At 42.7% G+C, this 26,108-nt stretch overlaps 1 protein-coding gene across 5 annotated transcripts in view; it reads right to left on the bottom strand.

The window, feature by feature from the left end:
- Nucleotides 1-824: 824 nt before the first annotated feature.
- Nucleotides 825-26,108, bottom strand: part of FAR2 (fatty acyl-CoA reductase 2) — a 157,423-nt gene continuing 132,139 nt past the window's right edge. For 4 of the 5 annotated variants that reach the window (XM_014961916.1, XM_014961913.1, XM_014961912.1 and 1 more), the window contains 5 exons: nucleotides 23,247-23,314; nucleotides 15,762-15,933; nucleotides 10,898-11,027; nucleotides 7,582-7,709; nucleotides 5,864-6,026 (listed from right to left, as the gene is read on the bottom strand). In XM_014961916.1, coding sequence (XP_014817402.1) covers nucleotides 5,864-6,026; nucleotides 7,582-7,709; nucleotides 10,898-11,027; nucleotides 15,762-15,933; nucleotides 23,247-23,314 — 661 coding nt within the window. Of the gene's footprint in view, nucleotides 6,027-7,581; nucleotides 7,710-10,897; nucleotides 11,028-15,761; nucleotides 15,934-23,246; nucleotides 23,315-26,108 lie in introns of all 5 variants that reach the window. The other variant, XM_014961914.1, reaches the window with a different exon arrangement.

Genomic DNA, 26,108 nt, shown 5'->3' with positions numbered 1-26,108 from the left:
TTTCCCCCAGAACAGGAAAACGTAAGAACTGCTCTACCTGTAAAACAACCAACCAACAAACTCTGCAGTTAGCCCTGCTATTCAAGGTGATTTCATTATCTTACTGTGCCTCTGCCTCCAAATGGCCTTGGAGACATCATTTGAAGTGCAGTGAAGTATTTGTCATGGAGTTAGAATGTCCTTGGCAATCCTAGATTAAGAGCTTACCCAAAAGCCTGGAGTAGTATTTTGGAATTATGTTGGAATTCCAATTATGTTGGAAACACGCATAAATTACGATTATTTCCTTCCCCACACCTGCTTCTGCAATAATATCCTTAAACATTTATTGCTACGTGGTCCTGAGGTGAAAGCATACCGTATTTCTCTGCACTTTAAAAACTTTTTATGACAGAAGAGCATTATGGTGTTAACCCCAAGTGTAAAATAAAGTCCTTGTCTTGAAAAAACAAAGTATTTGGGTGCAAATGATATGTTGTTGAGGAAGTTGGTTGGGTTATTACCAATTTGTCCTCGATGAAGCCCTGTCCCTCTCACCTTCTGGAAGACACTTATCAGAGATGGACCCTTCCAGGTCATACGTATCTGGGTTAAACTCTCACCGGCATTACTTATAAAAAATTGGGATTTTTCCCCCCTCCTTGATTTTCCCTCTCCTTGTTGTGCAGCATGTCCTTGTGCTGGCAGCTGCCTGCAGGTGGGGCTGCCATCCCAGGCAGGCTGGGGCAGTGGCAGCTGTGGTCCAGATGTGGTCCAGATGCAGCCTGTGCTGAACTGCAGTGCCCCTCTCCTTTAGCAGCTTAAACACGACACAAAGCGAACCATAGTTTTAAAATATTTTGTTTTATTAAATGTTTAAAATAACATAAACATCATATTAACAATTTTATGGCTGAGGTTCTCATAATTTGTGACTTTACCATTTTATCTGATTTGAAAACTCAAAAGATTACACCTTAACATTAGAAACTTTGTAATTAAGATTTATAACAGTAAGTTGTCTCATAGCTAACAAGAGAATAGAAATAGCAGATAGAACCATATAAACTTTGGACAGTGGGAGAGTACATATTTTACTATAAACTGGGGGTTTGCCAAGATTATTTAAGAACAAGAAACCTTTTACAAGTAGTTTCGTGTTAATCTGAACAAACCAACTCAATTCATAGTTGACTTCTAAGCAATAGAGAAAAGTGGGATAGTACATCTTGAATTATTCCCCAAATACGCCTATTTTTTTGTTTTTAATTCTCTTAAGTAAATCTGTACCACCTTCATACCGATATTTAGCACCATGTAATGGGATATTCACCATTTAGCTTCTGGGGAATGTAGAGTGTGTTATTTACTCTGCACTAGCATAAAGGGTCCAATTGTAATAAAAGTTCATCCTTGCTTTCTGCGGTAGGACGTCAACGCTGGAAGAGCAACAGCATGCTTTTTGGACCATGAAGCTGTAGCTTATTTACAAACAAAAGAATGCCCCCCTCCCTCTTTTCCCAGTTGCTTATTTGTGATGAGGATTGGATTAATAATAATACTACAGGTCAGGTTCCCTTTTACACAGGAAAGTAGGGTAGGTTTTAGTCACATTGCCTTAAACTGAATGGGAACAGTGCATACCAAACAAGCACGGCCTGGCATTTCATTATGAGCTCCGCTATTTTTACCATCTCTGTATGTTGCATGAGAAGACTGGTGGTGAAGGATGTAACTGCACACACGGGCACGTATAATCATGTTTTCTGAGAAAAATGTAAAAAAAGAAATTTATTGAGGAGGTGGGTAATGTGCCAACAACCTGTAATAAACCAGTACTTCTATCACCCTCCCACCTCTACCAAAAAAGAATTGTATTTTCTTAACAAAGTTATTGAGATAGAGGGTGGAGGGGTGAGAATTTTTATTTTTTGCTAACAGACTTGCTGGAGATAAACAGCTTTGGTTGTCAGTCAAAAGGCAGTTTGAACTCATATTAATTTTAGGGATTTGGTTTGGGGTTTTTTTTGTGATGGCAATTTAAAAAAAAAAAAAAAAAAAGAAGAGATATTTCTCAATTGCAAGCTTATGCCCATTGCTTTTTGCCAGCAAAATGATATTCAGCGTTTCATTGCTTTCGCCCAGCAGTTCATAGCTAGAGCCTGCAGACTAGTGTATGTGCATAGCATCAACAAAACCCTACGGCAGGTCCATGTTATTTCTGTAGCAGCAAGGCAGATTCATGGGGTACAAACAATTACAGAGGATAATCCCATTATACTGTCTTGTGGCAGATATTTTCTTTTGCCCTCTGTGCAGAACGACTGCTGCTATTGTTCTCTGATGCTGCCTGTTGGTGGCTGGGGGAAGGAGAGAGGAGCCTTTTAGTTCACACGTTTCATTACGAGAAACCAAACTGATAACAAAGTGCTGATGGAGCTCTTCCCCTACTCCTGGAGAGGCAGAGTCCTCTGAGTTTTGGCAGCTCATCTGTCCCTGATCCCTTGAGTCTCTCTTTGCTCAGTTGAGCTGGATGCTCTGTGCCTGGGAATGCTTCTGTTGGCTATGAGCAGAGGCTGCAGGAATCCTCCTCCTGCTCTTCTCTCCTCCCCACAGCACTAACTGTGCTACCTCTGTAGGGGAAAAAAAAAAAAAACCCACCACAAACCAAAAAAGCTTCAACCTTACAGGTACTAAAAGTTCCAGCGTTTAGCCACAAGTAATATCCACTCCTGAATTGTTCATGTTAATTTGTGCACGGTTGCCACAGGAGCTCTGATTTAACTAACAACTGTATTTGGCTTTTCTTTTGTCCAAAGCTTGTGAGAATAGACGAAAGAGCAAGGGCTAGAACAGGGAAGAAATGAAGTGGCTGTCACTTGGTGTCTCCTTTCAGTTCTTTTCCCCAAAACTTGGGTTTCTTCAGAGCAAATTCACATACCCCAAGGAGCACACAGTAAAAGATCAAAGGTAAGTCATTGCTTGAGGTGAGAACAAGTTCTCCTGCCACGTCCAGCTTTCCATGATGACGGTCACAACTAGCACCCAAAGGCCATTGCCATGTGTCAGTCTCACCATTGAGGTTTTTCTGAAATATTTCTGTAGTTCAGGCAACCACCTGAAAACATCTCAAGCCACGAGAAACGAATTAAAGATTCCAGGTTTTACTGCATGTTATATATCTGTGTTAAGAAGAGCGTGATGCCACCATTGTTCTGACTAAAACCTGAAGCATCTTTTTTGCATGTGCACAAAACCAGGTTGGGATATGCGCATGGTGAGAAAAGATACATCTCAGACCTGTTGGGACTGTGCAAATCACTGTGAATCCCTGGAGGTGTATGTGGGGCCTGCGTGGCATGACCAGCATCGGGGAAGGGAAGGCAGGGGACTTTACTCATAGTAGGTCTGGTCTTCATCAGTCAGCTGTTGTAGGTGTAGCAGGTCTGCAGTATTTCACTTTTCTGCGAGACTCAAGTTTGTGGCTTTTGTGCACAGCAGAAGACTTCTGACCCTCTTAGTGACCTCTTCTCTTTGTATATAAGGCAGGCGCGTAAAAAGACATCTGGGATAGGAGTTAAATTTCTTACCTCCTTTTTTTAATGAAGTTTTTTTTATTTTTTTCAAAATCATCTGCAGTTTGGTTTTGTTTTTTAGCCTTTCAAATGAGAAGACTGGCAGCTGGCTGATGACCTGATTATTTACTTGAGGGAACACAGCCTTCCTAGAGGAAGCCTTAGACCCACCTGCCTCGCTTCGCCAAGTTAGCCACGATCTCCGCCTAGCCGAGTGTAACGCAGCTGACCTTCACCATATACACTGCTGCGGAAGCGCTGTATGTGAAATATCTGGTCCCCAGCACCCAAACCCATAGCTCCTAGTTTCTCACGCAGTGATACTTGCTAACAGGCGATGCACAGCACGCTCTGCCAGCTTCTGCAGTTGGAAGTGTAGCTAACAACCAGCACAGCTCCACTTGGAAAGTTATGTTTTCAAGGCAAGAGCTTAAAAAATTTGCATCTTTGTAAACTGGGTACTTGACCTAATTGAGCATAGATCAGAAGTAATTTGTGACAAACGAAGGGGCCTTTGCTAGGGAATGCCAGAGCCCTGCCATCTGGGACACGGTTTCTCTGGTCAGGTTCTGCTGCAGGTATCCTTTGGCAACTACTTGAAAGTAGACCTCTGGAGCAGGAGGGGGAAGATAAATTCCTTGCACCTTTAGAAAGACTTTTGAACTAGCTTGGAGACCTAGGATATAAATATACTGTCATCCTAACTTGTTCCTGCCCTGACAAAAACAAGTATAATTTTTGAAGAATGCCAGCTTTGTAAATACTCTGCTATTCTCAGCCCTCAAAAGAGCAACTGTGTCTTTTTTTTTTTTTTTTTTTTTTTTTTTGTGATGCAGCGTCCCCTTTTCAGACAGCTAGCATGACACAAGACTAGAGAAACTGGATGCTGCATTGTTTCAAAAACTAGTTGCTTTAAAGTCTGGTAATCTTAAAGTGCTTATTCAGTGTTATCTGAATAAAAAATATTCCAGTATTAGATTTGACTTTGGAAATCTGATAGCATGATGAATCTGTTGCTGTTGCACTAAGGCCATTGTTGCACCAGCTACAGCGCTCTCTCTTTCTCTCTCCCTTCAGAGGAATTCGTACTTCACTCGGTGAAACAACTATCTCCAATAGTCATGAGTGTTAGGAAGATCCTTGGGTTCCTTTCTAAACTGCAATGTAGGACAAAACGTATTACCTTCACAGTGCATGATTGTTTTTACACAGAAGTCAATGAAACCTTTCCTATTTTCAATGAAAACAAGTTTCAGACTTTTTAATTCCTACCTACAGGAGTAGCAGTAGAACTGGCCTGATGGGATTTCCTTCACACATGTTTTCACACTTTCTCTGCCAGTGGAAGTGCTCAACTGCAAAGTGGTTTAGCTCTAACGAAAGCTTGAAGGACAGTTTAGGATCAGGCTGGTTTTGAGCTACAGGGAAAGAAGTTTTCTGCAGACAACTTGAAGGAGGAAAAAGACCTGTTCTCCAACAATATTAAAGAGTTTCTCAATTCTTCTATCTTTTAAGAAGTCTTCTCTTCATTCTCAGGTAAATTGAGCATTTTTCAAGCAAATGTGATAAATTCAAGAACGGGGCATTTTAATAGACTGGAAACTTAACCACAGAGAGAAAAAAATACCTCTCCATAAGAAAGCAGTGTGTGTGAGTAGGTACTTGAATTCTATGCACGTCTTCAGTTATGGCTTGAAAGTATCAGTCCTCAGTAGCAATCTAAGACAAGACCTGAAAAATGTTCAGTGTGTTCAGTGGCCTAGTGTAACTGATCTTTTTCCTCCTTTAAGTTCTGAAAACTGAACAAGTGAAATCAAGTTTTTCATTAAGTACCATTTCACTGAATGAGAATGAATGAATGGCCTCTTTAGGAAAACCTCTTACAAGTTAATAACCTTGGCGGGGTCGTCTTTGATGGCATCCTTTTCTTCCAAGGTTGTATGCTTTAAATTTGCCTCTTTTGAGGAAGAAGATGGGATTAAGATAGCCTAGGTAGTACACGGGAAGACAATGACTTTGGTTAATCATTACTCTTACATGTCAGACTCTAGATGAATGGTTCCAGCTTGACCTGTTCCTAAAGCTTCGGTTATGGCTTTAAAAATTGGCCTGGTCCTATGGAAGAAAGACCACCATGTATTAAAGCATTAGTTAAAATTAAAAAGGTGAACATATAACAGTGCACAATAAATGCAGGCTGCTGTTGGAGGGAGTGGATTTTTCTGCTACTTTCAGACCCCAATGCCCATAGTTGCTGATTAGAGGAGATGGTGGTCCTTCTGGAAGAGACCAGTTGCTGATGGGTGGCTTCAGTGCCTGAGGGTGCTGGACGCCCTGAAGTAGGAAAGGAACTTGTAGCAGAGGCTCACCACAAAGTACCAGATGTTTCGAGCCATCTGTGACCTTGCAATGAAAATGCGCCAGATGATCACAAGGAGGGTGGTGTTGAATGCATATCGGATGTTCCTCAGCCTGAGAAAGAGAAAGAGGCATCTTATGGAGAAAGACAAAACCAACAAAAAGCTACGGGCAATTTTGTAAGAAATCCTGTTTAAAAGCTGCCCCAGGGCTTTGCCCTATTCCTATTGTGGTGAAGACACTGTGGCCAAGATGTCCCTACTGTCCTGCCAAGGACTGTGTTGAAGTTATGGTATAGTGAATAGGTAATGAGATAGGTAGAATGCTTCCATTGCAACTGTCTCTTGTTCCACGTACTGTCATTTCAGACAAGAAGAGACAGTGAAGTCATACTGAGAGTTGTTTTTCTAATGACAGTCTAGCTCCAGTACTTTCTGCTTTGATTTGCTGTATTGGCTATTTTTCACTTAGTAGGATTGGTGACAGGCTGAGGACCTCTGCAGGAGCTGATAAGGTTCTCCTTTTTGGTTGAAGCCTTGCCTTTAATGTTGGCAAATTACTCAATAATCATAAATGGTCTTCACTTTTGCAGTACTGCAGCACTGGAGATTTGGGTGTGGGGTTGTTTTTACACCATATACTTAAATGGGATTACTGGGTCTTTAAGATGCTAATCATCTTGTCCTCTTTTTGCCACGCCAAAAATTTAGGCAGTTCTCCAATTCTCACTTTCCCACTGTCTGTCCAAGGGAAGAAAGCTTCATGCATAATGTGGCCAAGATTGGTTTAATTTTATTAAAGGTCCTTGTTTGTTTGGGTTTTTTGTAAAGTTTATCACTGTGCTGTACCACACTGCCTATTTGGGCTATGAGGCAGTTCTTTGCCTGTTACACAGGTTCTTCTAAATCCTTTTAAAATGACCCATGAACAAAGAACTTGTTTAGGAGTCCTTGCTATGGCAAAAGGCTGTTTTATGCTTATAGCACTTACAGTGCAAAAAAATGGTTTTCTTAAATGAAACAACTGGGGTCTTACTCCAAGGGAATTGCTCTTTCTCCTTTTGCCTGCACTTCTCAGGAAAAGGGCTGGAGAAGACGGGAAGAGCACAATCTTTAACTGAATAGAAGGACAATCTCAAAATGCTCGTTCAGACTCTCTTAAATTGTCACCAAGGACTGAATGCACCAATGCAATGCTTTCCACTAATTTTGGAGAATTTTTTGCTCATTATCCCCAAGGAATTAGAAACTTCAACTTTAAAGGGAGATTTAAAATCATACAAATGCTTAAAGTTTTTATGCAAAGTCTTTGAATTGCTAAAAACTTCTAGGAGCTTCACAAAATCTAAATCTGGCCCTTATTTTTCTATTGTAATTCTGAATGACATCTGCATTCATGTATTCCTCTTATGCATTGTAACTTCATTAATTGGTAATTTGCTAAGAAGGGATAATATCTAGCCCCTGATTGCTAATGTCATCAAAAGTCCCTTTTTTCTTCAGCGTGGAGAAATAAAACACTGACAGCCCTCTGCCCTAAGAAATAAGCTATGCTATGTTTATCTCTGTATTATTCAACGACAATTAGTGCAATGTAAATAGAATAATTTTCTTCAAAAGCCATTCAAGATAGCCAGGAAATCTTGTCCTTGTCACTCATTATGACTTACTTTCGTAAGTGCTGCTTTGCTGCTGGAATGCCAGCCATGTCCTCATTTAGCAAGTACTTCTTAGCACCTAGGCAGTAGCTTTCAATGTATTCTGACCAGTGCAGCTGACGAACATCAAAGTTGTATAACTGGAATTTAAAGACAAAGAGCAGAAATTAAATGCTAGAGTTGAAAACAAGTTCACTTTAAGCATCAATTCTTCATTGACCTCCGTTCCTGGCAAGGCCCCCTCTCTGAAGTTCTTCAAGCCATGAAGTTTCCAATAAGACACGGGCACCAACAGACTATATTTTACAGCTGTTGATTAATGTCTTACCTAGCTGGGAATTTGGGTAAAGCAAGCAGAAATTTAGTGCAAGCTGCAGAAAATAAAAAGGTAAATTTCATTTCAGCTGGCAATTTTTGCATAGATACACATGTTTGTACACACACACATACACAAAACCACCCAACCCTGGAAGAAAAACGGAATTCCACCCAGGTAAATGGAATCATCTGGAAAACTCCATGCAGTTTTTAATGGGTCACTAGAATTACATATAAAGAAATTAATTGGACATTGAATCAACAGGTGCTTCTGCAGTAGTTTTATTCTGTGCTTCATTCTCTCTCAGTGGCTAGATAAACAGAGACCAAGAAATAGGTTACTCTGCTGTTTGGCATCAAAAATCCTCATCATAGGGCTAAAGACCCCAGGCAATTTCAAAAGTTGATATTGGAAAAATTGTTTGTAAGCTCACATAGAATTGCCTAGGTTGGACAGGACCTTTCAGATCATCTAGTCCAACCATCAACCTAACACTGACAAAAACCATCACTAAACCATATCTCTAAGTGCTATGTCAACCTGTCTTTTGAACACCTCCAGGGACGGTGCCTCAACCACTTCCCTGGTCAGCCCGTTCCAAGGCTTAAGAACCCTTTCAGTGTAAACATTTTTCCTAATCTCCAATCTAAACCTCCCCTGGTGCAACTTGAGGCCATTTCCTCTTGTCCTATCACTTGTGACTTGGGAGAAGAGACCGACCCCCCCTGGCTAAACCCTCCTTTCAGGGGGTTGGAGAGAGCAAGAAGGTCTCCCCTCAGCCTCCTTTTCTCCAGGCTCTTCCCAGTTCCCTCAGCCACTCCTCATAAGACTTGTTCTCCAGACCCCTCACCAGCTCCATTGCCCTTCTCTGACCCGCTCCAGCACCTTTATGTCATTTTTGCGGTGAGGACCCAAAACTGGACACAATACTCAAGGTGGGCAAAATTTCCCTGACTGGGAACCCGTGCCGCAGCAGTGAGAGGGCTGAATCCTAACCACTAGCTCTCAGGTGGCTGCCTGTCTATTAGAGCAAAGAAAGGATTTGTAAAGACAAAGATGTCTGGTTATTCAGAATTTTTTTTTTTAATGAATGAGCGAAGTGACAGGCGTTTCTTACTTACAGGGTCCTAAAAGGGAAGATAAGGCCAACAAGGCCAAGTGCCGGGTCCTGCACTTGGGTCACAACAACCCCCTGCAGTGCCACAGGCTGGGGGCAGAGTGGCTGGAGCTGCCTGGCAGAAAAGGGCCTGGGGGTGTTGGTCGACTGTCGGCTGAACATGAGCCAGCAGTGTGCCCAGGTGGCCAGGAAGGCCAACAGCATCCTGGCCTGTGTCAGGAACAGCGTGGTGGGTACGACCCAAGAGGTGATCGTCCCCCTGTACTCAGCACTGGTGAGGCCTCACCTCGAGGGCTGTGTCCAGTTTTGGGCCCCTCACCACAAAAAAGACATTGAGGGGCTGGAGCTAGTCCAGAGAAGGGCAACAAAGCTGGTGAGGGGTCTGGAGAGTAAGTCTTATGAGGAGAGGCTGAGGGAGCTGGGGGTGTTCAGTCTGAAGAAGAGGAGGCTGAGGGGAGACCTTATCGCGCTCTATAACTACCTGAAGGGAGGTGTAGAGAAGTGGGGGTCGGTCTTGTCTCCCAAGTCACAGGAGACAGGACAAGGGGAAATGGCCTCAAGTTGCACCAGGGGAGGTTTAGATTGGATGTTAGGAAACATTTCTTCACGGAAAGGGTTATCCAGCATTGGAATGGGCTGCCCAGGGAAGTGGTTGAGGCACCATCCCTGGAGGTGTTCAAAAGACAGGTTGACATGGTCCTCAAGAATATGGTTTAGTGATTTTTTTATTGCTTATTTCTTATTTATTTTTTTGTCAGAGTTGGGTTGATGGTTGGACTAGATGATCTTTAAGGTCCCTTCCAACCTAGACAATTCTATGATTCTAAGATATTCAGAAAAAACCCCTTCCTTTCACCTCCATGCCAATCCAGGCCTTTTGCTTAGGCGCAAGAGCTTTGGTATCAGATCAGCAATAACTTGAGCAGAGAGGGGTTAGCTAACTATGTCAAATACAGGGGGTAAATTACTCTGCAGGTCCCGGGGTGTCTGTTAAGACACGTATAGAGATCTGTTCTGCCCATAAACTATCTGTCTTGAATACTGCTTGCAAAGTAGCAGTGGCAGCACTGGATGCAGTGCACATCACCAAGTTCTCATAAACAATCCCATTCTTAAGGGGTAGTATCCAAACCTAGATAGACAAGAACGGAGTTTGACACGCAGATTGATTACTCTTTGGGGACTTAAATAGAATAGTATTTTTTTTTCTCCATATTGTTCAGGGTAAGACACTATATGTTAACTAAATTTCCTCAGGCAGTGCCCGTTAAAGCCAATGTAGATGAAAATGTCAAAAATGAAATTTCAAATAATTTCACAGAATCACATGGGGTTGGAAGGGACCTCCAGAGATCATCTAGTCCAACCCCCTGCCAGAGCAGGTCCACCCAGAGCAGGTTACACAGGAACGTGTCCAGGTGGGTTTGGAATGTCTCCAGAGAAGGAGACTCCACCACCTCTCTGGGCAGCCTCTTCCACCCTCACAGGAAAGAAGTTCCTCCTCATGTTTAGGTGGAGCTTCTTAGATTCAAGTTTGTGCCCATTTCCTCTTCTTCTATCCCTGGGCACCGCTGAAAAAAGACTGGCCCCATCCTCTTGACACCCCCCTAGTATTTGTATCTAGATCACCCGCCACGTTAACTGGAAAGACTTGAGTGATTGACCTGTCTCAGGAGAACAGGCAGTACATCTGAGGAGAAAACATTTTCCTATTATAAATGGAAGGTTCCTGATAAGTTATTTAATAAAACAAGGAGAAAATAATTTATTTCAGGTTAGTCAATTCCAGCCATCTAGGCAGATGTAATTCAAAAGCTCAACCGTACAGCAAAAGTAAGTGCTGCAGATGAACAGCACTGGAGATTAGCAATCCATATTAAGGACATACTTACCTTTTTGTCCTCTGTGTTAAGGTGACTCATTAACATATTCATATTATCTGAAGACCAGTCCCAGGACTGGGTGGAGAAATACTGCAGGAGCATCATAGACTTGTGCAGTCGATTGATAACCTTCATCATTCTGAAACAAAGGAGGAGTGTCAAAGGTGGATAGGAAGTTTGATCTTATGCAAAAGCTGTGGGTATGCTCTGTAGGTGTTTTCACCAATCCAGGTGAAAAGGCACTGCAGTTCCTGATGATCACTACACTGGAGCTCAACAGGCTGAGAACTTGCTCAACAAGTCTAACTGCTCCAGTGAGTCTTGAGCCTACAGTTACTCAGCTTTTATTGTTGGCTGGAACACGGGTGCAAACATGCATTTTCCAGGGCAAGAATGATGCCTAACTTACCAGTCACAACCCAGGGCCTCGTCGAGCCTCTCCTTGAATATCTCCAGGGAAGGGGCCTCAACCACCTCCCTGGGCAACCTGTTCCAGTGCTCCACCACCCTCACAGTGAAGAACCCTCTCCTCATCTCCAGTCTAAATCTGTTCCCCTCCAGCTTGAAGCCATTGCCCCTCGTCCTGTCACTGCAGGCCTTTCTAAACAGGCTCTCCCCAGCCTTCCTGTAGGCTCCCTTCAGGTACTGGAAGGCTGCTATTAGGTCTCCCCGGAGCCTCCTCTTCTCCAGGCTGAACAACCACAGCTCCCTCAGCCTGTCCTCATAGCAGAGGTGCTCCATCCCCCTGATCATCCTTGTGGCCCTCCTCTGGACCCTCTCCATCAGGTCCATGTCCTTCTTATATTGAGGGCTCCAGACCTGCACACAATACTCCAGGTGAGGTCTCACCAGAGCAGAGTAAAGCGGAAGAATTACCTCTCTGGACCTGCTGGCAACGCATCTTTTGATGCAGCCCAGGCCGTATCTACATCATGTACCACTTGTGAGCTGAAGAGCCCATCTGAACTACTAGGAACACAGCAGATTCCAAAAACACAGAGGTATATTTCTTGCCTCCTAAGGTGGATACTTCTCTTTCTGCCACACAAATTTTTTTTCTGTTCTCAAGCCTGAGCTGGCTCCCAAAGCAAGGCTCTAATTTTTGGAGTTAACTCCAGGAGAGAGGTGACTGCATCTGCAGCATGGACAAGCTCTGAAGTCAATTGCTCAACTTCAGTTTTCAGATAATGGAATGATTTTCATGTCTTTGGGCTTCTTTGATCTCTCTCTAAAAAAAAAAAAGTATATTTATTTTGTTTTTCTTAAAGGCCCTTCTTGTATGATATAGCGGCATTTTTTAGGTTTATTTTGTGTCCTTGATTATAAAGGAAGGGTGCGATAGCATGCACTCCTGGTGGATGACCTTGAAAATCATCCAGGACCTAAGATTAATTTTTTTTGTGCCTCTGTGTGTAACTATCTGAATGTCTTCCTGGCACCTGAGCATCCTGGTAAAGATGAAAGCTACTTCAAGGGCTTTGCTGCTACACAGGGACTTTGGAAATGTAGGTTCAGGTCTCTCGTGTGTCTTTGCCTTTTTTTTATTATTCATTTTTTTATATAAGAGGGGATGACAGTAATGCTGTCCTGCCTCGCAGGATTATTTTACGGTTGTCCCAGTCGTCATGAGCACAAAAGGTCTCTGGGAGGCAGTTGTTTCAAAGCGTGATGTACAGCACTCAGTCAATTTTGAGAGAACACCACATTCTCTCAGACTGGATAAGGGCAAGAGAAAGCATTAAAAGGCTGATTTCTGTGGAAAACAGAGCTGTTTTCATCAGAAATTTTGAGCTGCCCAAAGGGTAACACAGTCGCCGTGACAAATAAAAGGCGGCGGGCTGGGGAAGAATGGTGCCAGGCTCCTCTCTCCATGTGCAGATGTGACTGCCGCCACCATAAGCACTAAGCACAGCAGGAAAAGACACAATGAGCACATCATTTCAGAGGAGAACTGCGCAGATTACCCAAAGCGAACTGAAAGAGAGCTAAAACCTCACATCGGCACTCAGAATTAAAGTGGCTTTCATTTTAGAAGCAAAGCAAACTGTCAGATTAAGGGAACCTTCATTCTGAATAATTATGTGCACGTTGATCTAAACTACTTCAAAATGACTTCAGATAAATCTTCCCGATTGTGCCTGTGTAGGCAAGTACGATGGGGGAAAGCTCTGTCAATATTTTAATACCTTTTAGGGACTTGAGAAACAAAGTATATGGCGAGACTGCAAAGATCTGAAGTAGCCCCTCAAACTGGCTGCCCAAAAGCCGTCAGCATCTTTAATGCCATTAATGGTAAGAGAATCAACTGTGTGTCCCTACTTATGTTTTGAAAACAGGGTATCCACCCGGCCTCCTGTCAGTGTGGGCAGAAGTAGTTCTGGCTATAGATCTACCCAAAGCAACACATCTGAGCAGCTAAAAGCAAGGGTCAAAAAGAGAATCGAAGCCTCTAAAGAGGTACGTGTGGAAACTATGTTTCATGCTAACTCATTGAGCTTAAATGTTGTGAACACATTCAAATTATTTACTAATTTGGATGAAGGAATGGTCTACTGAAAAAGAAACATGCTTTTCCGCAGCCTCCGAGAGGCTACGGCAAAGATTTCCTATAGAAAATCTCATTCTCCACCAAGGAGGAACCGAGAGGAAAAAATATCAAGTATTAGCTGTCACTGATAGCCTTATTAGTTTCACTTCAGAAATGCATCTTGTCTTCTAAAAAACTGTTTACACCAATGATTTCTTTACTTGCTCCCATACTGAGCCTTGCATGAGCAGATTCTCAGGTGTGACGGATTGCCCCAAGAGACTACTCATGATATAAACCACATTGTTTTCTAAGTCATGGATGGATGTGCAGTAACAGCAGCAAGACATTTAGGGCAATTTATGTGAAATGAGCTAACACTTAAAGTAAGCTTCTCAGGATAGGCAGTATATAAAAGTCTAAAGCTGAAGGAGAAGACTCTTGTACCTAATCCTTCGGTAGATGGAGTACTGCATGTGATAACTAGTAGGAACTACAGCTGAGTTCCCCCTAAATACCCTAAATTCAAATTAGCAAAGGGCTTAGGCTGGTCCTGAGTGAACAGTAGACTTAGGAAATCAGAAGCAGTTCCTACATAACCTGTTGCATATAATAACCCATCACCTTCTGATGAGTTGAGTACGGATACAGTAGAGAACTGAAGCCTGAGTCTTGGTCCTGGCAAAGAAGTTTCTCCTTTCTGCTTGCCAACCTGGCATGGGGTCACGTAGAGAATTCAAGAAACTGCCATGAAGATGGCTTGTCCTTCAGCAGATGAGAGTGACAAGCAGGATGACAGTTAAACCTAGGCACTCTGTTTGAAGCAGAGGGAAAAATCATAGGGAAACATTGAAGTAGGTTCAGTGACACATTCAACTTCTTTTTATTTGAATGTGGTTTGCTGCCCTTAAAGCATAAAGGCTTGATATTTAGGTAGCTGTGGAAAAAAAGACGGAATGAGCTGCTGCTATGCTTTCTACCACATTGTGGCAGTACTTGGATTACCTTATGTAGCATGTAAAAAAAAAAGGGGAATTATATTTTAAAAAGAAAAAAAAAAAAAAAGGACTCGGCAAACTCACAAGTTCATTGCTATGCTGTGTTTGCTCAGGTCACACATCTGAAAGTTCAGGTGAATAGATCTTTCTCAGCATGAGTTCATGACGAGTTCTATTTGAAATTTAAGTGCAGTGTTGCAGCCAATGTCCATTGGCTACCTATGCCATTCAACTTCATGAAATGTCAGTTGTAATGGTAATGCCAAGATCTTACTGCTGCCTGTTTCAACAGAGTTTGGAGATTCCAGGCTACTCATGCTCATATTCAGTTTACCTCTATTTCTATGGTAATTCTTGTCTTCTGCATAACTGGAAGTCTTTTACGGACCAATTTCCCTCCGTAGCAGAATGTCTGAGAGCAATCAGAGCAATACATCAGCCAGGGATCTGCCTGCAAACAGCTGAAGCCAGCTTTCTAACAAGCAGAGAAGCTGAGATGGAACACGGTGCTGGCATACTGCTCTTGCATGGCACAATCAATTCCCCTCGGTGATGGCAGGGAGTAAAAGAGGATGTTGGCTGGGTTACGTTATTTACATCAGGAGTCCTTCCCCATGGGACATGCGTTCCCCCTAGCCATGACACTGCCAAGGCTCAAATACCAATTGTGATGGTAAACTCTCCTTGTAAATACAATTCAGAATTTATTCATACTCAGAAACAACTGCTTCCTAGATTTCAGGGTGTTGGGCCGCTGCTGGCAAGCGCTAATTATGCATCTGGGTTATGGGAAAAAAAAATTTAGAATGTTCTAAACCTTGCCTTACGCAAGTCCTTACGCAAGCTTGAGTCTTTACTCATGACAGGTAGAGGCAATCACATCAGAAAGTTGCAATGGTGGAAATCATAGAATGGTTTGTGTTGGAATGGACCTAGTTCCAACCCCTCTGCCATGGGCAGGGACACCTTCTACTGGATCAGGTTGCTCAAAGCCCCATCCAACCTGGCCATTCTCATAGACAACTATAGAAGAATGATATTCAAATCTTGCTAAACGGAGAGCAACATAACTAACAGTCCTCTCTGGGGCTTGGGAACCTCTGAAGCTTGTAAAGCTGAATTTAAAACCTGTGCTGTCCCCCAGGTACTGGAAATGGTGGGAACCCTAGGCTACGCTTAGCTACGGACATGAGGTTCTTTTTATTTTTGAGCAGTCTCCTCAAGACAAGGAGATGGAAAGAAGACCAGGGATTCCAGGCTGAGGCAGCCAGTTCTCAGAACTCGTTAGAGATCTGCTCTCCATAACAGGGGCAGGTGTGCAGAAGGCTGAAGGTGTGCAGTTTCTTACCTGGGCTTTCTCCCCGTGAGCCTCATGTACAGGTCATAGAGTATGGCCGGTGCCTTGTGACTGACAGTTATCCAGTACTGGTTTATCAAGTAGTTGGACGTCAAGTGAGCGTTGGGTGTCCGGAAAGCCTGCTCCAGCGGGTTCCTTTTGAACGTGGACATGACGTACTGCTCTATAAGGGAATAGGCATTTTACTTAAAAACAGGTACTTAATTTCAGTTGTACTGGGCGCAACCATACCAACATGCTGCCCAAGTCACAGTGCTTCAAATGTTATGTGAACTATGGCACAAGGGGTTGGACAAAATCATCTCATGGTCCCTTCTGGCATTAAATTTGATGACTCCATCTATTGTTTATTTGAAGCACAACCTGACTCTAGACTTAATAGTGGCAGACAAACTTCCTTTTCGAAACACCAAAATGTAATGGAGGAAAAGCGAGTAGCTGTAGCCCGAAACACTTCAAACCAAGGAACTGCAGTTCTGCTTTCACCCGCAGTAGATGCAGAAGCAATTGGTAAGCATTAGCATAGCTTCAGATCACTGAAAGCAAACTGTGATCTGCTAGCATAAACCAAAAATGACATTTCTAATTTCTAATCAATTTTTCACAAGGGCTGATGTCAATACCAGTCTGAGTCAGGGACGAGTTGTTTACATGCAGAGGGTGCTGCTTCTAGAAAGGCTTCATTATATCCTTCCAAACTGCATCTGACCCCCAACGCCAAATACCTCAGCCTATTTCCAGAGGAGCTCTGGGTGCACCAAAGCAGCCAACTGCCGTGCATTCTTAGCTTGAGAAGTTACTGATAGGGTGGTAGTCTTTCATTCTCTTTGTATGTTAGGGCACAAAATACGTTGCCCCTGATTCTGCTGTCTTGCAGTGGCACAGTGCCACAGGAGTGGCATCTAGATGTATGTATGGGGGCATTTGCATATTGCAGGGGCTTAACGGAACTGCAGTAGTTGAATATAAGACTATCATCCTAGGGACTGATAAACAGATGGTGCTCCTATTCCTGAGCACCAGTGAGCTCAACAGGGAAAAATATGTGGGCTTTTTTTACTTTTTAAAAAATGAATTTGAGAGTTACGACATCAATCTGTGGTCATATTATAGTTTACTCTCTAAGCTTCTGTTACAAATAGAAAATCAGATAAGAATTTGCAAGTCAGAAGAAAACATTCAGATCATCCTTAGATAAGCAGATTCCAGTCATAATATTCAGAGAGTCCTCTCATGTATCTGCCGTCATCTCATTACTGCACTTCAAGTAGTGATTTTCACTGCACTTCTACGTAACAACAACTAGAAGAGACTTGGTAGCCACTTAGCTGTTAAGTTGAGACAACAAAGACTTTCAAAATGGTACAATTTAGTTTGAGTGCAAGTTCATCGTTCATTTTTGTGGCCCTTGTGCTGTGAGTTTAATGGCTGAAGGCCGGTTCTCCTGAAACCTATCTTGTATCTGAACAGCTAGAACTGACTGCCGTCCCTTCCGTCTCACGAAGCCCCACAGCAATGCTGTGGTTACCTTGTGGTCATCTTGCGGGCTGCGATACGGAAATCTTACCCTTTGCAGCATGTTTTCCCCAGATGGCAAGGATTAGCCAAAAAAACCCCCTCCTATTCAAACTTCCCCATGTAGTTCTGCCTGACAGGGAGGGCTCACAGGAGCGGTTTTACCAAAGATGTGGAAAGGTGTTTATTCCTGGCAGGGGAGTGGTGATAAACAGTTTGGGATGGGCTACTGGGAAGGAAGCCACTGTCTTGGCCCAGCTCTTGACAGAGTTTGTGTCAGTATAAGCAGTGCGTGAGGACTTTCTTTCCTCTATGTCAGCAGCATGGCCATTTACTACGATTATACTGTGACAAAGCCCATCCTGGCTTAAATAAAGAGAGACCTGCTGCCAGTTTGGAGGTGGCTGTATAACAGTGCCCATCAAATAGCTCATGGATTAGGAGAGCAATCCCATGGAGTCATGGAATGACCTGGGTTGGAAGGGACCTTTAAGATCATTGAGTCCAACCATCAACCTAACACTGACAAAACCACCACTAACCCATGTCCTCAATCCCTGAGAAGTGACACCACAAACCCTACGGCAAAATTTTGGCAGTATCGGTCTCCAGCCCTAAATTGTGACATTATCAAGATCACAGGCAAGGAGAACAAGCAGATTATCCACCCCCTTTCAAGAATTAAAGAGCTTCTCAAGTGACTGAACCTTTTCCCCAGATGGGAACATTTAAGCAGTCCACGAAGATGCTGAGCTAGGGAGCCCTCAGCCTTTTGACCTGTGGATATTGCTCCATTTTTAGGTCTTGAAGCTAAAAAAAAGGGGAGGGGGAGTGGGAAGAAAAGGAAAAAAATGTGTCTTTTTTGGTTGCTGGTTTTTTTCCCCATCTGCTTATGGCAGCCCTCAGCTAAAGATCTTCCATGGTACCATCAAGCTTCACAAGCCCATCACACATTGACAGATTGCTCATCCCATTTTTCTGGGAGTGCCCACAGCCGAGGTAGCCACAGGCTATAAATATTCTGGCAGTTGAGGAATTTATCAAAATCCAAAGGAATTCTCACAGCCAAGCTCGCTGCAAATAAATAGAGCATCAGCAAAATGTAACACGGAAGATTTATGCTAAAAAAAATCCCATGAACTCTGCTGCTTCTCCCTATAAGGAACTTTCTCCAAGAGACACTTGAAATCCAAGTTTACTAACAAACTCTCATCTGCTTATCAATATTTAACTTTATTTGGTTTCATTCGTTCACTTCATTTCCTAATGGCAACCCATCAGTTCAACTGGGAACTGCTGATACTTTGGAATTGCGACATTTTTGATAGTGTCTGCAGCACATGCTTATGGCTCAGTTTATTCAAATCCTGATGTTAATATACTGCAAATCTAGTTTTCAGCTGTAAACTGGTTGAGAAGGTTTCCCTTTGGAAACCCACTGAAGACACTACTGCCTTTCTTTTTTCTTTGCATTTTTGGCATCTTTGGTCAGGATAGCAAGAAAGAGCTAATCAGTAAGTGGAAAATGCAGCCCTTGTTATTTCAGAACATCAGCCATACACCAAATTCACACAAATCAGCAACACCCTTATCATCTCAGTTGCTTAGGGCTTTCAGAGGAAAACACAACTGCAGTATTATGCTGTGATATTACTCGGTACAAGATGCACGTATGTCAAGAGCTGATATCTGCTGAAAACTCAAGAAAAAAAATCTTAAAGTCAGGAATGAAAGCAGTTTTGTTTTAAAATGCACATACAAAGACAGTGAGACCAACCCTAAAGACTTACTGGAAGGAAGTCAGGAAAACACCAGTTTTGTGTAACATGGAATGGTTAATGCTATGGGCGTTTTTTTTATGAACTTTCTTTACCCTGGCTTGCACTGACTTGGCACAATTGTATTAGCTCCTAATTTCTAGAAAGTGTTCAACTCTGCAAGTTTAGCAAGTCTCTTATTCTATAAAAGTTTGTTTTGGAGGTAGAGAGAGAAAGAATCAGACAGACAGATGGGTCAGGGAGGCACAGAATCCCAAAGCGGAAACACATCACCTCTAGGAGCTACTGAAACAACTCAGCGGGTGGATGGTCTTTCCCCTCTGACCACAGCGCAAAAACACAGCAGCACATTCTACAACTCAGAGGCAGGGGGAGAATCGGACACCACTCTTGCCATGTAGACTGTCAAGGATAAATTGAAATTAAGTTTTCCCATGCTGAATGCCATTTTAAAGCCTGCTTTTAGGTTTAGTTCTGAGCAGAAACTGCAAAATGGATTTCACGAAGCAAGATTTACATTGCAGCAAAGCAGAATATGCTTCTTCAGATTAATACTCAGTTGTCTGACCACATTTTTGTAATAGGAGGGAGAGTAACAAGAAAGTAAGAGAACTTCCCAAGGCATAACATTATTTGGAAAAGAAGTAAATCAGTTAAGGTTCCTTTTAACATTAGAGGTTTGTCTGTATCTGGAGATCTGTAGAATAAACTGTTTTCCAATGGATGTTTAAGCTCTTAAGTAGACATATATTTTTCAAATAATTCTCTTCTAGATCTCTTTCTCCTCCTTTCCCCCAAGCTCATCACCTTTGTACTCAAAATGTCCCCATCTCAGACACTTCTGATCCCTACCCAGAAGGGTATCCTCAGCCTACTCCAGACTCAATTTCTCAGTTTGATATTTCTCTCATTTCCTCCTCTTTCCTTGAAAAATCCCTACTCTGTTGTGTTCGCCTGTCATTCCTACAGGTGGTCCTGGTGGAAGTCTCCCTAACCAGGTACCCCAGGTCCTTCCCTCTGCAAACCCCACGTCTGGTTTGCACTAAAACGCTCAGTCCCACTGGTGACTCCCATTCCCCACCCTTGTTTCTCATCAGCTTCCAGTCTTGCTTTCACAACCCTCCACCTTGATAACAGATTACAAACCCTGTGCCACTCCAGCCTCCCCAGACTCCTTGAACAGACTCTCTTTCCCTCTACTGATCCCGTGCCTCCTGTATATTTGCATCAAACAGCTTCTTTCATGCTGGGGAAAAAGAAAAATTATGGAAAAACTGAAAAAATGCTAGAGGTAGAGACCTGGCCTCAATAATTTCACTGTGAAAGGTGAAATTTAGCAGAAATGTTAGCAGAGTAAACCCAGTTGGAAACGGGCTTTCAAAAAGAGAAGGTGACAAACTTGAGTAGCAAACGCTGCCCCATTGCAAAGGAGGAAACTGGTGGGTGAAGTTTGGTCCTTCTGTGCAGGGGTAGGACTAGTCACTGGTAGCTCCTCTTTAAGAGAGATCATAGAATCACAGAGTCATCTAGGTTGGAAGGGACCTTAAAGATCATCTAGTCCAACCATCAACCCAACTCTGACAAAAAAATAAATAAGAAATAAGCAATTAAAAAATAAATAAATCACTAAACCATATTTTTGAGGACCATGTCAACCTGTCTTTTGAACACCTCCAGGGATGGTGCCTCAACCACTTCCCTGAGCCTGTTGGTAGTGCATGCCATGAGACTGGCTGCCTAGAAGCCAAATAACAGTGAGTAGGCAGAGAAGTAATATGAATGAGTTGAGAAAGTCTGTCATATATACAAATAAGATTTTAGAATTGCGTGTATTTACCAAAAAGACATTGATAGAAGACTGAATTGTGAATTCAATTGGATGCCTGGATGGTTGCACTTGTAACATCCTAATGCAAAAAAACTTTCCCAAACTCATTTCTTAAACCACGCAACACTTGTAAGGGCAAAATTTTGCTCTTCGATACTCCATCCTAATTCATGGGTCTAAACCTAATAGCCTTCCTCAGCCTGCTGCTCTCAGGAAAACCGTGGATACAGCATGTGGTAGAAAAAACTCCATGGTGTCACCCAAGGAGAAAATTTTGCCTTCAGTCCCATCATGCAGCGGAACTGCTTCTGCAACTTTTGCCGCACTCAGATAATTTCATTGCTAAACCCCCAGTTATGAGCAAAGTAACAGAACAAGATCTGCTACAATGCATTAACACGTTGCTGTTTTCATCAGTAAAATTAGACTGAGAACGGGTTAAGACAGGCAAACCTGAAGAAGAGGCGCTCCCATGGCTGTTGCCTAAAGGAGCTGCCTGTGAAGACCTTTGCATTTACTCCTGTGAAAAAGCCAGAGAAGATCTGACTACACATTATGAAGACTGGCTACATTTTCCAACTATTACCTATGAAGCCTCACCTCTTCCCTCAGACTGCGACAAACCACAGCATTAAATCTCTCATCAAAAAACTGTCAGGAACTTGGCGTGATTTTCTCACTGCTCAGCCAATTGCTGAAACCTCTTCCCTGCTAGATCATAAAATGGTTAAAGTTGGAAGGGAACTTAAAGATCATCGAGTTCCAACCCCCCTGCCCTGGGCAGGGACACCTCCCACCAGACCAGGTTGCTCCAAGCCCCATCCAGCCTGGCCTTGAACCCCTCCAGGGATGGGGCAGCCACAGCTTCTCCGGGCAACCTGGACCAGTGTCCTGCCATCCTCACAACAAAAAATTTCTTCCTAATATCTAATCTAAATCTCCCCTCTTTCAGTTTACAGCTATTGCCCCTCGTCCTATCACTGCACTACCTGATAAACAGTCCCTCCCCACCTCTCCTGTAGGCCCCTTTTAGGTACTGGAAGGCTGCTTTAAGGTCTCTCTGAAGCCTTCTCTTCTCCAGACTGAGCAATCTCAACTCTCTCAGCCTGTCTTGATAGAAGAGGTGCTCCAGCCCTCTCTTCATCTTCATAGCCTTCCTTGGACTCAATCCAACCGGTTCATGTCCTTCTTATGTTGGGGGCCCCAGAGCTGGACGCAGTACTCCAGGTAGAGTCTCACGAGAGCACAGTAGAAGGGCAGAATCACCTCCCTCCACCTGCTTACTTGATCAAATCTCATGGTAGGACATTGGTAGGGTTTTCAGACAAGCCTTGTTCTGAAAATGCAGTGTTCTGCTCACTTACAGTTTGCCAGTTAAATAATGCAAAGACAAATGCAAAGCAAAGGCTGAGAGGTGAAACACCACAGGAGTGATTTGCCAGCATCCTGTATTTAAAGCACAAAGATATGCATTAATGTCTAACAGAAAGCAAATCTGGCCCTGTATCTGTCTATGACCGTATGTAGTATTTCTGCTGCTTGGCTTCAGCGTGAGTCTCCCTTTCTTTCATCCCTACCTTGGAAACACAAGCATTTGAAGGTAAGTCAGCCATGAAAATAATTTGAATTCTTCCATTGACAAAGTTCATGACCAAAAGGCAAACTGCTCTCCAAGCACACCTGACATTTTAAGGTTTGCCTTCTCAAGTCTACACCATATATTTCTGTTTACAATTTTCTTCACAGAAAGAGGAAGAAAGGCAACCCTACTTCCACAACAAACCAGCTTTAATTCATTATCAAGGTTTTCCAAGTGTTTTCAGAGCACAAAAAAACATCCCAAACCTAGAAAAGCTTCTCATTCAGAAAAGGAAGACGTCCTGTTACAGCTTTGCAGAGCATAGAATCATAGAATCATTTAGGTTGGAAAAGACCCTTGGGATCATCGAGTCCAATCATCAACCCTGATCTACACCATATCCCCCAACACCACATCTAAACCACTCTTACACTCATCCAAGGATGGTGACTCAACACCTTCTCATAGAATTAAGGAACTGGTTCTCTATTCCTTTTCCCACCACTTTAATACCTCAGTGCAGCAAAGCACGTACTTGGCAGGGCTGTTATGTGATCAAGCCCACAATGAAAATGGAATAAACGCTTTCCTTAACTGAATGCCCATCATCAGGAGCTTTTGCTCACAGGACCCTCACCTCCTGCAGTTGGGCCACCCACATGCAATTTGAATGGCAGACGCTGAATGTCACCTAAATAGAGGAAACCACCTTTTCAAAGCCTAGCTGAGCAAAGCAAGTGATGCTTGACATGTTCTAGGTTTAAATCAGACCTTACCCATTTCTCCCCAGAAGAAAGGGTTGATTCCACCTGTAGTGCAGTTGTACACCAATAGGTTTTTTGGTCTGGAAAAGAGAAAGAAGTGTCATTTTAGTGTGAAGAGAAGCACCCAAATGTTTATTACCGGAGTATGGAAGCCAACAGCCCAAGAAACAGTAACATCAGCTCATGAAAAAATGCAGAAGAGGTCATTTTTCATAAATATGAAAAGGTAGTATAAAACATTAACTTTTTAATAAGATTCAGTCAGATTCTGGAGAGCATATGAAGTTAATAAAGACAGATGGGGTTTAAGAAAAATCACCTATATATAATGTATCAAAAATCATAAAAACAGTAAGCAAAGCATACATACTGACAAATTTCTGATTTATTTTTATTAATATCTCTTAGTATACTGTAAATAATTGGCCCAACCCAACCTCAGGGGGACACTGTGTACTTTGCAATCATTGCAGACTTAATGGATATGATTTGTGCTACTTTTAAATGCTGTTTGTCAGGGTGGTGATTACAAATCAGTCCATTTCAAGAAAATTCTCATTTTAATACCAAATACAGCTTGGTTGTTATTTGCATGTGGAACTAAACATAGATCACACAGGTTGTATTTTTTTGATACAAGACAAGAATGAGTCAAAACAGATTTTCTGATCTAAGCCTGCCTTGCCAAAGGTGCAAGTGATGCCATCAATACAGCATTTCTCTTACTCTGCATTAGCAGTTGGGGTCATCTGCCAAAGTGCTAGAAGAGGTGAGACCTGGACATGGACAGGGTCAAGCAGCTTGGCTGGAGGACACAGCATCTCAGTGCTCCTAGGGTGCATGTGGTGCTCAGATCCTTTCTCTACTGGAGGAGGCTGCCTACGAGGAACCTTTCTTTTCAAAAATCCTATGTCTGAAGAGAGCAGGAGATGGAACCCCTAAACCTGGGACAGGAAATCTCGCACAGTAATACTTGAAAACCACCTTTGGATACTGCACAGTTTTTTAACGGTGCTTTTTTAAATAATGCTTTGAAATCATGGCATTTGACTGTACATTACTATTCATCCCTAGCAGACTTCTTGGGATGGTTAGGAATAGTAGACATGTATCAAACTCCAAATCCATGATCTCCTGTAACTCTTAATTACTGAGCAGAGGCCTGATAGAGTGTTAAACATAGAATCATAGAATCATAGAATCATGGGATGTTTAACCAAGGTGTTGACTTGGAACCTACTGCCAGCAGAGCTCTCACGAAATAGCAAATACCCCTCCACAGTGATAGAATCATAGAATCAAACATAAAAATGCACAGTAGTGCTTAACATGGGGAAACTCTGCATTATGGAAATTGATACAGCAACTCACTTAAGACTCAATCTGTAATATGTGCCCATAGAGAAAACCCACTTAGTGCAGAGCCACACACACACAGCCTGTTGCAAAATGCACTGCAGTGAAAGCACAGACTTCCACTTATTCCAGTGGGTCAGGCCCGTTAAACACCAGTGAAGAGGATATCTCCATTCCCAGCTTCCAGTGAAGAGTATCTCCCTGTTGGTTTTTCCCCTTTCTCCGCCCTCCAGCTGAGTTGGTGATCTTGGTAGAGCGTAAGCTTTGTACAGTTTCTACACTATGTAATGAAGATTACAACTCTCTGCTAAGTTTTAGAATCTAATTTTCCTCAGTAATGTCACCTGCCCTGAAGGACACTGACTTTCTAATTAGATGATTTGGAAAAAAAATAAATAATTAAACCATACATGCTATTCTTCAAGACAACACCTAAACCCAAAACTCTCTCAGAGAAATTAAATTTACAGAAGGCTCAGGCTCCTGTTTTGTTTAGAGGTTGCTAACCTTGGGGTTGTGCCCAGCTAGATAAAGCTTTAAATCAACTTCTTCAGTTGCTCCTATAACCTGATAATTATTTGTGTGGGAACCAGATTAAAAGCATCTCTCTTTTGCCAATGAAAAGTTAGAAAAAATGGCACTTCTCCTACCATGGCCAGAGCCAGGAAGTCTACCTGTGTGATGATATACTGCTCATCAGCACATGCTCATCTTGTTTTCCAGCTTCATGGGCAGCCTTCATCTCCAGCTCTTCATCTGGAGGCTCTCAGGGGTGTGTGCATAAGGGGAAGCTGTATTTATTTTGCCCAGACTATGCTGCTTTGTCTGTTGCTGACGGAGGGGGACAAAATGATGAGAAAAATAAATTTAAAGAGCTGGTGAGCTGCCTTTTAAGATCCTTTTAGGATCCCTGCATTTAGGCTACTGTATGCAGCTGTTGTCTACTCTCAGCTCAGAGGGCTTACTTTGTCTTTCCAAGTAAAATATTTCCGTCTTTTCTTTGCCTGGTATTGATTTCTCAAAGTTGCATGAACATCCAGAATAATTCATGTGGTTTACTCTGTAGCACTTCCTAACTAATGATTGAAGGTCAGAGCCAGAGGTTCACAGGAAAAGATCTTCATGCCTTAGTGTCACTTACACATACCCTTCCCAACAACGGGCTTTTTTTAGATCATCTCCCCTATTATATGAATCCACAGCATATTTATATTTTGCAGTGTTTTCCAAGGAAGACATGCAGAGCATTTTCACCATGAAAACTCTCGAAGCCACTTGAAAAGCAACTCAGTGTAGCTGTCTGAGGAGGGACACGCAAAAAACACCTGCTGCAAAGCTGCAGTAAAGCTCTCGGACTTCAGAAAAGTAGCTTCTGAGAGAGAGACTTCTCAGCTGAGCTTACGCTGTACTGAGAAACAGGTCCCACCTGTAGCTTTATAGATTTCCTTCATCTAAATCCCGCTTTTATCGCTTCTGCTACACTCTTAGTCCTTGCCAACCCGAGGAGGAAAACACGAA

This window comes from Calidris pugnax, unplaced genomic scaffold (assembly GCF_001431845.1).
Source record: "Calidris pugnax isolate Ruff unplaced genomic scaffold, ASM143184v1 scaffold704, whole genome shotgun sequence".
NCBI classification, from domain to species: Eukaryota; Metazoa; Chordata; class Aves; order Charadriiformes; family Scolopacidae; genus Calidris; species Calidris pugnax.
This window is presented reverse-complemented; position numbering and strand designations above follow the sequence as displayed.